Source organism: Neovison vison, chromosome 6 (assembly GCF_020171115.1).
Source record: "Neovison vison isolate M4711 chromosome 6, ASM_NN_V1, whole genome shotgun sequence".
Taxonomy (NCBI): Eukaryota; Metazoa; Chordata; class Mammalia; order Carnivora; family Mustelidae; genus Neogale; species Neogale vison.
Genome location: NC_058096.1, coordinates 106,813,730 through 106,828,845, shown reverse-complemented (window position 1 = coordinate 106,828,845; position 15,116 = coordinate 106,813,730). Strand labels below are relative to the sequence as shown.

The 15,116-nt window shown below is 44.7% G+C and overlaps 1 protein-coding gene across 3 annotated transcripts in view; it reads right to left on the bottom strand.

Annotated features, from left to right (window-relative positions):
* The window catches only part of YEATS2 (YEATS domain containing 2), a 121,554-nt gene that overhangs the window by 1,733 nt on the left and 104,705 nt on the right, over positions 1–15,116 (bottom strand). For 2 of the 3 annotated variants that reach the window (XM_044251870.1, XM_044251871.1), the window contains exons 22-30: positions 14,533–14,661; positions 13,952–14,050; positions 9,113–9,215; positions 8,171–8,244; positions 6,735–6,814; positions 5,861–6,062; positions 4,029–4,255; positions 2,613–2,687; positions 1,376–1,449 (exon numbers count right to left, since the gene is read on the bottom strand). In XM_044251870.1, coding sequence (XP_044107805.1) covers positions 1,376–1,449; positions 2,613–2,687; positions 4,029–4,255; positions 5,861–6,062; positions 6,735–6,814; positions 8,171–8,244; positions 9,113–9,215; positions 13,952–14,050; positions 14,533–14,661 — 1,063 coding nt within the window. Of the gene's footprint in view, positions 1–8; positions 775–1,375; positions 1,450–2,612; positions 2,688–4,028; positions 4,256–5,860; positions 6,063–6,734; positions 6,815–8,170; positions 8,245–9,112; positions 9,216–13,951; positions 14,051–14,532; positions 14,662–15,116 lie in introns of those variants that run through there. The other variant, XM_044251872.1, reaches the window with a different exon arrangement.

The following is a 15,116-nucleotide window of genomic DNA, read 5'->3' as shown; positions in this document are numbered from 1 at the left end:
CTGTCCAAAAACAAAGCATATTAGGTGCAATTTTCTCAAGTATTTAAGAATTTAATCAATTTATCAAAAGGGCTTCTACCCCACCCCCACCCTCCCAGAAGGGAGACAGAGCTGAGTCATGATTTAGGGCCTCCTGGCACGGGGGAGGCCAGGTGCATGTTCTTGCTCACTCTCCTTTCCCACTGATTTCTTTAGTTTTAGTAAAGACTGGCCTGCCCTCTTCAAAGCCAGCCCAATCTAGGGCTCAAATCAGACTTCCCAGTCCCAGGCATTGGTTGAACAATGAAGAAAAAAGCCTCTGAGGATTGAGAAAAGAGGAAGGAAGTAAAGGACAGCAAAACAGAACAGTGTTTTCGTCGTTCTGTCTGAGCCGACTGAGTTGAGTCAAAGGGCTGCAGAACTGCGGGACCATGGTTCCGTCTGTCGGGGGGCAGGGGATACGGAACAGAGCCAGGCCAGGGGGATAAATGTTCTTGTCAACAGCGTCCCAGCCACCCTAGCTCCACAAATGGGATGACAGAGGCGAGCAGAGCCACAGAAAGCACTCAGCCCACACTCTTGGGCTTCATACACGACAAGGAACATTCCCAAACTCCTGTTTCTCCTTCCTTCTTTCTTAAAGAGGTCTTCTGCACTGCCCGATGTATTCTAATCCTGTGAAGTCTGACCCAATAGTCCTCTGATGTAGGCCTCTTTATGTCTTCCGATGCTTTAGATACAGTTTTACAAATTTAGGACAGGCTTGAAGGATACTGGAATGAAATACTTGTTTCCCTGGAAAGGAATGCCAGGATGTGGAAAAACAAAAGGGCTGTTTGCCATGTTCTAGGGCCTAGGAAAAAGGCAAAACTCCGTGTCCCGACCAATGATGATAAGGGGGCAGCAAAGCAGTGGTGAGCGGGTGAGCATTAGGGCAATGAGGCCCACCATGTAAGTGCTGGGAAAGCCAGGGAACGGGAACATTCAGAGCCTGGTTTCCTGACTTCTAAAAAGGGGGTAGAATTCTCCCATGAAAAACAAATCAGGTAGCGTATATGATGTCTGACCCCCACATCTAACACATCACAGTCAATATTATCTTTTCTTTACAAAGAACTGGCATTTGTTCCACCCAGTAGTGGAACAGAGTCCTAATGAACAGTGTGTCTGAAGGAGTGACTAGGAAGATACAGACCTCTGGGTAAAGCTGAGCTTTCACAATCACAAGAGTCTCGAAATGACCAAGCAGACCCCTAAGTCTGTCTGGTTCTGAGAGCGTCCCAAACACGGACACCTCCATCTCCAACTGGATGAGGTAGAAAACCTCTTCATGGGCAACTAAACTGTCAGGAAGTATCTGTAACCCTAGTACCACTGAGGAAAGAGATCTCAGTACCTGTTGTGAGATGCTGTCCGGTATCCAACCGCCAAAGCCTGTCTCAGGATGTCATTCACCAGCTGCTCCGTGGCCTATGACAGAAGATAGGATTACTCTTGAAAATGGCCACGTGCCTGCTGGTGAGGAGGGACACATCTGACCTCATCCTCAAAGTATACAAAACTTTGCAAATAAATGTATCTAAGGATCAAAACTCCTTAAGGAAAAACTGAAGGTCCAAATAATAGACCACAAATATTAGGTTATAAGAATAAAGCCCAAGATTCTGAGAAATTATGAACGGGGGTGGGCATTCATTAGTCAGACACTGTTTTTAAGGAAAACAGGTTGGGGGGGCACCAAGGTGGCTCAATCGGCTGGGCATCTGCCTTTGGCTCAGGTCACGAGCCCAGGAACCTAGGCTCAAGCTGGTCTTGGGCTCCCTGCTCAGCACTAAGTTGCTTGTCCCTCTGCCCCTCCCCCAGCCTGCTTGTACTCTCCCTTAAATACATAAAAGCTTAAAAAAAATCTGGGTTATTTCTATTTTTTTAAAAAAAGGAAAACCAGTGAGAGTTATTTGTGAGTTATCCCTGCTGGGAGAGGGGTCTGACCAGAAAAGTAGCCGCAGGGCTACATCAGGGTGGGTAAGGAAGCTGGTTTGTCATCCTCTTGCCCAGGGTTGGGACAATTGTGGCTGTTTCTCTGTTGTTGTGACATGTGGGGAAAACCCAAGGCTTTGCTTCTGTCACGTCCTAAAGCAGCGAGAACACTCATCTCAGATTGCTTCAGAAGGCACTAAAAAATATCATTCGAGTGACATCAGCACAGAAACTTGTAGATGCTTTTACACTCAGAAGACCCATTATTTAGTTCTTTTAAAAATCAGAAAACAGGGGCACCTGGGTGGCTCAGTGGGTTAAGCCTCTGCCTTCGGCTCAGCTCATGATCTCAGGGTACTGGGATAGAGCCCCGCATCGGGCTCTCTGCTCAGCAGGGAGCCTGCTTCCTCCCTCTCTGCCTGCCTCTCTGCCTACTTTGATCTGTCAAATAAATAAATAAAATCTTTTAAAAAAAAAAGTCAGAAAACATGAAGCCCGATTAAGATGAAAAATCCTAAAACTTACGATCTCTGTTCCATTTCTGCCCCATCCCTTACTCAGAACAGCCCCGGACCCAGGCTATCCTGCCCACTGGCACCTCAGTGCCCCAGCCCCGGGTGGCAGCTGCTCACAGGCCTGCTGCAGCCGGCACCCACCTTTAAAATCATGTCCTCCACCACCGATGCGTACACGTTCTTGTGAAGCGCCACAGGCTGCAGGGTGACCCCGATCTGGAAAAGCGGAAAAGCCATTTGTTCCTACCTCTACACTGAAAACCACCTCTCTCCAAACAAGCACACTTCTCAGATATCCAAAGAGCTGGCTGGCTGAAAGAGTAACTCTACGAGCACTCTAGACAAAACTCGAGCACTCTAGACAAAACTCCGCAGGAGTAACACAAAATGTAACACCTGGGAGAATACACGGTCCTCTCTGTTTCTGACTGGTTGTTAAACATGCTATTCGAGTCCTCCTTTTACCCCCAGATGAAGAACACGGCCAGGATTTGCCAGGAATCCTGATAGTGGAATCAACCCACTGGGAAGTTTAGACTCAGACTTCAGGGGCTGTTTGCAAAAGGTGATGAAGAGAGAGCTGGCACCTGTGCTCACCCCATCTTGCATTTTCTTGTCTAAATGAAACAAACACCGCCTCCACTCGGGGTCCCAAGCAGCTGTACTGGGTACAAGTGGGCAGAGGCTGCCGCACTGCTGAGCTCTGCTAGAGGCCAAGAGGGGATTCTCTCCTGTGCCACAGGGTAACGTGTGCGCCCACCCATACCACAGGCAGGGCCCCTGGGAGCTTGAAAAATGTCAGAGAAGGCTTGGCCTCTAAAGTATTAGGACATGTGCCTCAGGAAGGAGCGGCGCTTCCACAGAGGCAAATACCAAAGACAAAAGTAAAAAACTATCTATCCCGGGCACCTGGGTGGCTCAGTGGGGTAAAGCCTCTGCCTTCAGCTCAGGTCCTTTTTTTTTTTAAAGATTTTGTTTTTCTTATTTATTTGACAGAGTGAGAGAGATCACAAGCACGCAGAGAGGCAGGCAAAGAGAGAGAGGGGGAAGGAGGCTTCCTGTGGAGCAGGGAGCCCGATGTGGGGCTCGATCCCAGGACCCCGGGATCATGACCTGAGCCCAAACAGAGGCTTCAACCCACTGAGCCACCCAGGCGCCCCTAGCTCAGGTCCTAATCTCAGGGTCCTGGGATTGAGCCCCACATCAGGCTCTCTGCTCGGTGGGGAGCCTGCTTCCCCTTCTCTCTCTGCCTACTAGTGATCTCTGTCTGTCAAATAAATGAATAAAATCTTAAAAAAAAAAAAAGGAAAAAGGAAAAAAAGAAAAAACTATCTATCCCTAGCTGCCTCTGCTTCAATTCCATGGCCAGTAAGCAACCTCTTCACGTGGAGTTCATTTTCTTTCCCTGATTGGGGGGGGGGATGCCCAGAGAGCACACCCCAAGTTCACCAGGCAGAAGAAATTCACACCTTTACTTCACCAGGCAAGTCTGGCATCCACGTACAAGACTGAAGGTCTGGCTCGTGACCAAGAAACAGCAGAGGCCACAACCCCTACCTTCTGAGTGATGTCACCAATAAATTCCGACCCCAGTGTTGGTGGTAGGTAGAACTTCATTTCTTCCTGCTTCTCTTCCTGTTCTTTTTTGATGCTGATCTTTACCGGCTCCGGGAGGCTGAGGATGTCCACCTCTTCTTCATTCTCTGGCTCTCTTTTCTGAAATTGCTGCAAGTCCTCCAGTTTCCGGCAGAGGTTGTCGGCAGAGGAGAATGACGACGGGCACTCTAAATGAGAGGGGGTCAGTCTTAGGACCGCTGTGCTGGCCACAGGGAAGGACCTACCATCTCTGTAAGACCAACAGTCCGAGCGAGACCCAGAGAAGGGTCAGTATCAAGGGAGCTGACCTTCTTTCCAGTTCTTGAATACTGTGGATCTGTAACTGTGAGAACGAGGAATTTATGAGACAGACAAGCACAGAGACAGGTGACTCGTGTTACCTCTATAGGTGATGCGACTGCAATCTAAGACAAAACAGTATGTGATTTGGACTCACACCACCAAAATCTAGGCCATGCCCTGAAGCCCCAGATACTAACGACTAACCCATTTTCATATTGTTTAAGTCTGGAAAATTGTTTAAGTATCACCCAGCTGAGCCCCTCTCACTGCTCAGAGGCTAGTACGTTAACACATAGTACACACTGAGCGTCGTCTTTAAGATGTTGATGTACACAACGTCTAACAGAGAGTACAAAGCCGGAGGGGACCTCAGAACCTTCCAGCGCATCCTCTCACCTTAGGGATGAGGAAGTGAGGTCCACACCAGGTACAAGATGGGCTTAGGATACCCAGGCAGGCTGGTGGTGGGGCATCCAGCTTCTAGCTTCTTCTGTTTCACTGACTGGCGCTTACAAATGCACCAGTCACTGTAACAGAACGCCTGTGTGTGTGACATGCTGTGCTTCCCATCTGCTGCCAGTGAAGCACGGAGATGACCAACATGCTTTCTGTCCTCTGAAGAACTTACATATTTATTTCTGACAAACCAGTAAGGTTCTGGAATTAGTGTTACTGGATTTCAGAGAAAGAAGACGTCATCCTGCATTAGGGCTCTCAGGAAAGCTTCATGGAGGAAATGGAACTTGTGCTAAGTCTTAAGAACACCCCCCACCTTCACACACACACTCCCTGTGCTCCAGGCTCTCTCGAACTGGGAGGTGGAGCTCCTGCTTTTCTAGAAAAGTACGGCTGAGAGCAGAAAACAACCCTTCTTATTCTTTAAGGTGAAACTCAAAAATATTCTCCCCACGTATCCTTTATGCCCTGCTCCCACCCCCACAGAGCACAACTGTTTGTTTACCATAAAACATCTCATCTGCAGTACTAATTAGTGGTTTCCATCTGTGTCTCCAGCACTGGGTATGTCCCAGCGAGGTCTGGAGATAAAGTAACACATAAGACAGCGCCTACATCTTCGAGGAGATTGGGTAGACCTGTCTATGGGGGTCAAAAGGTCACAAAGGAAGGAGAAGTCAGTTCCATCTGGAGGAAAGGAAGGGGATCAGCAAAGTCTTCAAAGAAGAAATGATGCTAAGGAAGGGGACCCTGGAACAAACAGTATGTGTCTGTCGTATGCCACAGGCTGGAATATTCCTCGCTGAGGCCCAATGCTGGGGACACTCAGGCACAAATAGTTCTGTAGGGGCTGTACTGGGACCAGAGAAGACAGAACACACAGCTAGAGGTGAGCCAAGGCCCCTGTTCTCCAAGTCCTCCAGGGCTGACGCGGCGCAGCCCAAGAACCTTGGAAGCAGAAGAATTGAGCGCCTGTTCCATGAAACCACCTCTCAGGCTACTGACAGACCCAGGGATCCCCACTGAAGGCATACCTGGCTCGCTGTCGATCTGGGTCAGCACGTCCTCAATAGAGTCACCGTCGCTCCTCAAGGTCTCGGGATCGGGTGGGGTGTAGCCGTGACAGCGACACCAGTGAGCGATGTGCTTGGTTTTAAGGGGAGTCAGGTGGTGAAATCTTGGATTCTTCTCCAGGATTTCTTGTAAGACTTTTCGCATGGTCATTGCTCTTTGCCACTTAAAAACAAATTTTTTTTTTAATCATGATCAATTTTAAACTTCACAGTGTGTTCAAATAAATCACCCAACTGTAAATGACCCTGCTAACTGAACTTGTTAGAATTTTTTTAAAAATCTGATTGTGTTTTTAAAAAGTTTTAAAAAGAAGCAAAGGAACTTCTACCTGATGTTCATGAAATAACACTGAAATTCCTAGGTATGGCCTAAAAGGTTTTCCATCTGGTCTCCACCTTTGGTCTCCAGCTTCCCTCTCCCCTCTGAACTTCTCCAAACCCATCACACTAACCTTCTCACAGCTTCCTAAGCATATGCTTTAGGCTGTGCCACTTTCTCCTAGAGCCCCACCACCGGGCACAGTAGCAACTACATTTTAAGTACTCAACAAATACTTGGTTTCATTTTCATATAGTAAAAGAAAATCATAAAAGATGTTTAGAATTTTTATCAACGCAGAAACAAGTAGACCTATCAAAGGCTAGCAGCTACAAGTGTTTGAAGACTGAGATTTTAAATGGAGGAAAAAATTCTACCATTAAATATTTAACAAAATGCGCTGTAAATTTTATCACTCTTCTGTCAGACGAGGTTTATGGAAGCAGCCAGAATGCACGTATGTTCCTGTTACCGTCTCCCCAGGCTCTGGGAAGCCCGCAGAGCAACTGGGATTACCTCGGCAGCTCTCCTTTTCCCAATGTTCCAGCCATAATACTGCTCCACAGACTTCGCAGAAAAACAGCTGGCGTCTTCACCTAGAACGCACATATCCGGCACACTCTGAATAAACTTATGGCTGCAGTCAAATCTTTCGCTAGAGGTATGTCCTGAAGTTTCTCTAGACCTGTTTAAGGGACCTGTGTTCCATATCTTGCCAAGATCTCCTGCAGCCTAACACAGAGGCCTTCTGCCTAAAAGGGAAGGCATCTTATTTATCCGTGTGTATGCAAACAACACATACACCTCGGGGAACACATACGGCCTCTGGGGAACCGGCTTCATGGCAGAAGCCTGCCTACCCCTCGGGCGCAGTGCACATGGTGTGCTCCAGCAGGAGCAGATGTGAGATCCAGTCCTAACTCCCTGAGTGGCGCCGGGCAACCCATGGCACCTCTCTGGGCCTCAGTTTTCCAACCTGTAAAATGACTGTTGGGAAAGAAGTTTTATGACCTGCCTTCCAGCTCTAATATTCTTTTTGTATCTAAAATTTTAAAACACAGAGATTTAAAAAAATTTTCCTGTGGGGCTAGGAAAATGTCCCTGAATGTGTACTTTGAACTACATCAGAATGACCCCCAGGCTTCAAGAACCAAGGGAAAAGAGGTAATTTCTTTGCTGTTAGAAAAAAAATAAGCAGGGCAGGCTGTACTTGGCCTATTGTTTTCATAATCCCATGAATGTAATATGATAATCTGCTTCCTCCCTTGCCTGTAAACGTCTGCAGTCATCTTGCTAGAGAGCACACACCTAAGTATCAACAGGCTACCTGCCCCCTAAAGGCAGCTGGTTCTGTCAGAACAACTGGGGCTGAGAAGCAAGTGTTTGTTTCAGTTTTGCTGACAAGGGGCAGTGACAGCAGACTTCACTGCCAGAAGTCTGCATAATCATGCCTTCAACAAAATGAGGTACAGTGGGTGACAGAAGATTAATGGCTCTGGAGTCAAACAGACCGAGGTTAGTATTCTTCCTCACCACCCACAGCTAGTGATCTTGCGCAAGTTACTTAACCTCGCTTGTCCTCAGTTTTCTCATCTGTAAAAATGGAGGTGATACCGCCTATCCCATGAGAGACAGTAAAAGTACAGAGCCTGCAGAGTCTGGCACATTGTAGGCAAATGCTTATTTCTTTCCTTATTAAAAACATTAAAAACTAATGCAGTTTTAATTATATACACAACAGACTTATAATTTACATACAATAAAAGACCAACTGGTTGACCAAGATATTGTGAATTCTAAGATCCTGCAAATGAACTATAGTTACAACCCAAACCACCTCAGTAACTACCTCATCCGTATTACTTTATAATGTAAGATGATTCAAGGTGACTCAATATCCCAATAGTTCACAGCTTTAAAAATGCATCCGTATATTCAGATAATGGTCTTACTTTTTGCAGTGACTAAGGGGATCTTCTTTACTACTGCTGTTAAGAGTTGCTGGATAGTTTCTAAATGGTCTATCCTGAGAGGGATTAAAAAAAAAAAAAAAGAATAGTAAGGTAGAAAATACAACAGTTTCTAGCCATACACATACACACACACGAAGTCATGTATATATTCCCTTCTTTCCAAGGGAATTAAAATAAACCAATTATATTGGGGATGTCTTTCCTTCCACAGATAACATTCTAAACATAAACTAGATGAGACCCCAGAAATGCAAATTATACAAATATCATTTTATTTGTATTTTAAAATTAACTAGCCACATACCTTTTTGCAGCTGACTGCCATTAGGGCAGGACATTACTATATAGAAATGCCTATTCTTAGGATTATTCCAGCTCATGCTGTCACCAATCATGTGAAAGTGGCTTAAGTTTCCACATCCCCAATAATTTGACTTACTTCAAAATACATGAGCAGAGATGGGTTCCCAATTTGGAAATTAGAAAATCTCATGAAGTATTTTCAGAAGAGTATGTACAGGCCATGAAGAGGCATCTGTTTACGATCAGGCGGGTGTGTGGATACTCAGGTGTAAAATGTATACACACTCAACAATTACACCACGGGAATTTCATGCCCAAGGATTCAGCAAAGAAAGCACATGCTGTCAAGCTCCGCTGGAGGGAGATCTGTCCCACCTGAGGCTTTGGAGGCAACAAATTGGAAAGTGATATGGAAGAGTTAAGTGAAGACCCCCCGGCTGTGCATCAAGAGCGAACACCTGCTCTCTGCATGAGGGCAGAGGGCTTCCACCCTCCAAAGAGCTAACTTCTATACAGACACAACTCTACACAAACTCAGCTCTCACAGGCATGGGTTTCAAAAAGTATCCGGTAAAATACCAAATGCACAACTCCATTAGAAAGGAATGAAATCATTACTTGATGACATAGTTTCCCAGCTCAGAACTTTCTTCTGTTTTCACAGCTGTCTGACCCTCCTGGGAGAGGCAGCCTGGCCCAGGCACTTCTGGTTCGGTCTTTACTACAAAGGAAGAACAACAAAAAAGAGCTGTCAGTCTTCAATGACGGAAGGACACGTGCAGGCAGAAACAAAAGCTCTTCCACGGAGACTCAGTAAGGACACTGCCACACCAGTTGCTTGTAGGGACACAGCCGGGGGACTGAGATGGCGCCGAGCGTCACAGGATCAGCAGACAAGAGAAGAACTGTTACTGCGGGTCTCAGGGGGAGCAACACCAGGCTCGTGACAAGGCAGGGCAATAAAGTGGGTTTTTATACATTTCTTCAAGGGCCAAGCACACTGCTATGTGATAGCCCCCTCACTAAACCGCACACACACACTGCCATGTTAAAATACAATGCTGGCCCGTTCTAAGTTCTAGTACCCTTTTGGATATCATCTTTCCAGCTAAGTTCGTCAACTTTCGGCATTATCTTAGTGTTCTGACACAGAAGACAGAAAGAAAAATCTGATCTACGGTGCTTGGAAACAGCCAAGCCAAACACAGCAGGCTTGAATCTTACCAAATTTACTGATGGAAGATAGCAGTGTCTCAGGTGCACGTGCCTCCCTGTACTTTCGCAGTCTTCTGGGATCAAAAGAACATGACCACACACCTTCTACGTCTGCATCAGCTTCCCTGCCTTCAGTCTCTTCCCCTTAAAACTCACCTTGCATGTCAGCACATGACCTTTGTCGTGTCCTTTCTGTACTCAACATCCTCAGTACTTCCCCACATAACAAGGGTCTACAAATGAGATATGCTCCATCTCTCCCCTTTTTACTGATGCATAAACTTGCATAAATGCACAAATACCAATTGTATGGCTCAACTGCCTAGGTACACGCCCATGGACACCATTCCAATCAAGATACAGAGTATTTTGGGGCACCTGGTTGGCTCAGTCAGAAGAGCATGGGACTCTGGATCTCGGGGTCATGCCACAGGGGGTACAGAGCTTACTTAAATAAACCTCCAAAAAAAAAAAAAAAAAAAAGATGGCATATTCCTAGTCCTCAACCAGGCTCCCTACACTTCTGGTGGTTCCTGCCTGCCAAAGACAACCACCTTTCATCCACTTTGAACTTCACATAACTGGAATCACACTGTACATAATCCTGTCCATCAGCATTTTTTAGCTATTAAAAATAACAATGCAATGGCCGTTCTTGCGTATGTCTTTTGATGGATGGACATACGTGCGCACTTCCTGGAAGTGTATTTGCTGAAACCGAGGGCAGATATACGGTTAGCTTTATTAGGCAATGCCAAACTGCTTTCCTAAGTGACTGTATCAATTTACAGTGCCACCAGCACTGCAGGCGAGTTCCAGCTGTTTTGCATCCTTGCCAAAACTCGATATGGCCAGTATTTCGAATTTTGGTGCTCTAACAGCATCATCTCACTATGCCTTTTATTTGCATTTCCTTGATAACTAATGAGTTTGTACAACTTTTCACATCTCTCTGAGCTATCTGGATACCGTCTTCTGTGCAGGGTCTGTTCACATTTTTTGCTCTTAAAACATCTGTGCCCAAAGTCATGAAGACATACTTATATTCTCTTCTAGAAAGCTCTACTGTTTAACCTTTCACATAAGTTCATAAACCAACTCAAATTAAATTTTTAAAAAATATTTTATTTATTCATTTGATAGAGACCACAAGCAGGCAGAGAGGCAGGCAGAGAGAGAGAAGAGGAAGCAGGCTCCCTACTGAGCAGAGAGCCCAATGTGGGGGCTTGATCCCAGGACCCTGAGATCATAACCTGAGCCAAAGGCAGAGGCTTAACCCACTGAGCCACTCAGGCACCCCAACTCAAAATAATTTTTGCTTATGGTGTAAGGTTCATTGTTTTCCTAAATGGATATATCTAATTAACCCAGCACTACTTATGGAAATGGACACCCTTTCCCTACTGAATGTCACAAATCAAGTGACCATAAATGTGTGAGTCTATTTCAGGGCTTTCTTTTCTATTCCATTATTCTGTCTACAACACTATCTTAATACTGTAACATTATAGTATGTGTATTTGGTGGTCCAAGTCCCCTACCTTTTTGTTCTTCAAAACTGCCTCAGCTATTCTGGGCCTTTGCATTTCCACGTACATATTAGACTTAGCCTACTTCTATACACACATACACTGCCCCCAACACTGCAGGCATTTTGGCTGGGACTATATTGATTCTGCATGTCATTTTTGGGGGGAGAACTGGTAACACATCAGGTCTTTCTGTAAATTAATATAATTTATCATATTTATAATAAATTACAGTTGAGCCTTAAACAACTTGGAGGGTTAGGGGTACCTCAAAAACTTAACTATTAATAGTGTACTACTGATTGGAAGCCATAATGATAAAATAAATGGTTGATTAACACATATTTTGAATGTTATATGTAATATATACTGTATTCTTACAATAAAGTTAGAGAAAAGAAAATATTAAGAAAATCATAAAGAAGAGAAAATATATTTTCTCTTAAGTACTGTACCGTATTGAAACAATTCTGTGTTAAGTGGACCTGCACAGTTCAAATCTGTGTTGTTTGAAGGGCCAACTGTATTTATAACAATAAGGTATATCCTCCCATTTATTTAGGTCTTTTCACTTCAGAACTGTTTAGGAGGTTGTTAGCATTTCATTTCTATATAAAAAATTAACTTTTTACATGTATATATTGACTTGTAGTGAATGACCCTGCTAATTTCACTGTTAGCACTATATATTCCCTCAATTATATTATATTCCCTAGTGATTCCAAGACTTCAAGTATCAGAAGGAAGTACTTAGAAAAAGTTCACATACTCCAGTTCTGTAGGTACAAGTATACTCATATTAATCGGGCCCTCAACTACAGAATTATATAATTAGCATTTTCAGGTTGACAGAGCTATTCTACTAGAGAATATGCTCTCACAGAATTGTGCACACAGCCCCAAATTGGAAACAACCCTAAAGTCCACCAAAAGGAGAAATGATAAACAAATTCAAGTGTATTCCCTACAATGTGGAATACTATACAGGTACAGTATGCATGAATCTCCAAAACATTACAGTGAATAAATACAACCAGACATGCATGTGCTTCCACTCGTATAAAGTTAAAAAAATAGACGCAACTGCTCTGTTGTAAGGGAAATCAAAACAGTGGCTGCCTATGGGGGTTGGGAACTGACTGGAAGGGGCACAAGGTAATGAAAATTTCTGTATCTTGAAATGGAAAATCGGTTACATGGGTTTATAACGAAGTTCATCAAATGGTATGCTTAGTACCTCTGCATTTCAATACACAAGATTGTACCACAATTAAAATAAAAACAGAGATGCTCTGACCCCCGCCCAAAATCAACTGAATCCGAATCTGTATGAGGAAGGCCTATGAAACCTATGAACCATAGTTCAGGTTCAGGCTGATACCAGTTCTTTCATCAGTATCTTCTTCTTCTTCTTTTTTTTTAAAAAGATTTTATTTATTTATTTGACAGAGAGAGATTACAAGTAGGCAGAGAGGCAGGCAGAGAGAGAGAGGAGGAAGCAGGCTCCCTGGGGCGCAGAGAGCCCGATGCGGGACTCAATCCCAGGACCCTGAGATCATGACCTGAGCCGAAGGCAGCGGCTTAACCCACTGAGCCACCCAGGCGCCCTCGTCAGTATCTTCTGATCAGAGGTTGGCAAACTTCCCTTATAAAGAACCAATTAGTAAATATTTCAGGCTCTATGGGTCCTATGACCTTGACTGGAACTTATCAACTCCACCATGAAAGAGCACCCACAGATCATATGTAAATAAACGGGAATGGCTGGGTGCCAACTAATTTTATTTTAAAAAAAGGCAGGAGACCGTAATTAGCAAATCCATTTTACTTGCTCATGCCGTAAGTTACAAATCCACCTTTTCTCAAGACTACTGTAGAAGATCTGGCATGCCTGAAAAGCAGATGTACTTCAAAGTCTGACTGCACTGCTTTTTAACTTTGAAGATTTGGGAAGGAGATATTTAATATCTCCAAACTTTAGCTTCCTCATCTGCAAAATGGGCCTACTAGCTATCTGAAATTCCTGTGAGAATTAGTGATCTGTATAAAGCAGCTAGCATGGTGCCTGGTACACCTGAGCTCTTAGCACGTGCTAGCTCTCGGTATTCTAGATGTTTGTTACAGACCTAACCCACTGCACTAGCTCAGTCTACTTAGTACTCAAAATGTCCCCCTGGCCAGCCTGCCAACACCTGGACCCTCTGAAGTTCCTTTACCAAAACTATACCTCCCAGATGAGTCCCCCAACTAGTTTACGTCCCCAAACAAGCCCTCTGAGTCTTTGTCTCTACTGCCTCTCCATGCGGCTTCACTCTCCTGCTCCCTCACAGTGCTTCCCTCTTCTCAAGTCCAGGCTATAATCCACATTCCATATTGCATATGAAGTCCTCCACCCTGCACACCCCCCGCCCCTGGCCAGACATCCAAGACTGAAATACTGCAGCATTCACTTTCCAAATCACTTATCCCGCATTTATCGATCCCGCTTGCTGTCTACTACTACTCTCTTCAAGCTGATTAGAAGTTCTTAAAGGGGAGATAATGCTCTGTCCGTCCCTGTTTCCCTCAGTGTCCAGTCTACTATATAAACTAGAAATACTTGGTAAGTATTTCTGACGTGACTGATTCACAGAGGCTGAAATTCAAGGGACCCAGATTATAAAAATGTCTTACACAAAACTTCTAGGTAAAAATACCATGAGAAACTACCTACCTTTTGTAACAGCTGCTGAAGCAGAGCTGGGGATAACTGGAGTTGGGGCAGCTACAGGCAGAATGGCAGGGGACTTGCTGGTAGAAAATGACTGAACCACTAACAAGTTAAAAAAAAGAAAGAGAGGCTGTAAGAAATACAAAAATTATCACTCCCAGGCGATGGCCTCATTTTAGACGAATGGCACAGAAAGTTTCAGTACAACGTTAAAAAGGTCCTTACTGAATATCGTGATTTGACAAGGTCGGCTGTTTACTGACAACACAAGGGTAAGTGAGCTATGATCTTCAACTGTGGAAATGGGGGCTTGTCACTAAGAAAATAAAAATCCAATTAGCCTGGAACTCTCATAAATCCTTAAAAATACCATCCCTCTACTGAACTTTAGAAATGGGGAGCTACTTAGAAACCAATGCATCATCTGGGGTTCACATTCAGGGTGAGAGTCAGTGCTCCAGAGTTCAAAATGCCAAGGAGAACAGATGGTCAAAGGGCAGGCTGCCTGGGGAGGAGCCGCCGGCAGAGTATGGCCCTCTGTCCCCCAGCCATGGAGGCCTGCACACCCCCGGTGACGGACTTACCTTTATTCACAGGCATCAGGATAGTCTGTACCCCTCCGGATGTATTTACACTGAGTGGCTTGAGCTGGCTGGGGATCGTCAGGACAGCCTGCTGGGGATTGGATTGACTGGAGTGAATCTTTAGCAATCCTAAAACAAGTTGGAAGATAAGGCCAAGCTGAAGATCAGATGCTTTCTTGAAGTCCCGCCCTTTTGAGCATTCACGTGTTCTCACAGGAGGAAGGTCTTAGGGCATTTACCCCTTCAAAGAACAGAAAGCTGGAAGCATGAGGCATGGGCGTGGCAGATTTCACAATGAAAAAAATGATGTGACAGTGAGGACTGAGTTTTGCCCCACAATCTCACTTATAGTCCAGCTGTGCAGACAACAGCATTAACATTTTAAGATAGTTCTCTCCCATGTTTGTTTTCTATGACAATTTCTTCGTTCTGCATACAGCTGTAACAGGTACAAATTGGATGTAAAATTTTAAATACTGATTTGGAGAACTGTAATTTCCTACTTAAAAACCTTCTCGGGGGGTGCTTGGGTGGCTCAGTCAGTTGAGTGTCTGTCTTCTGCTCAGGTCCTGATCCCAGGACCC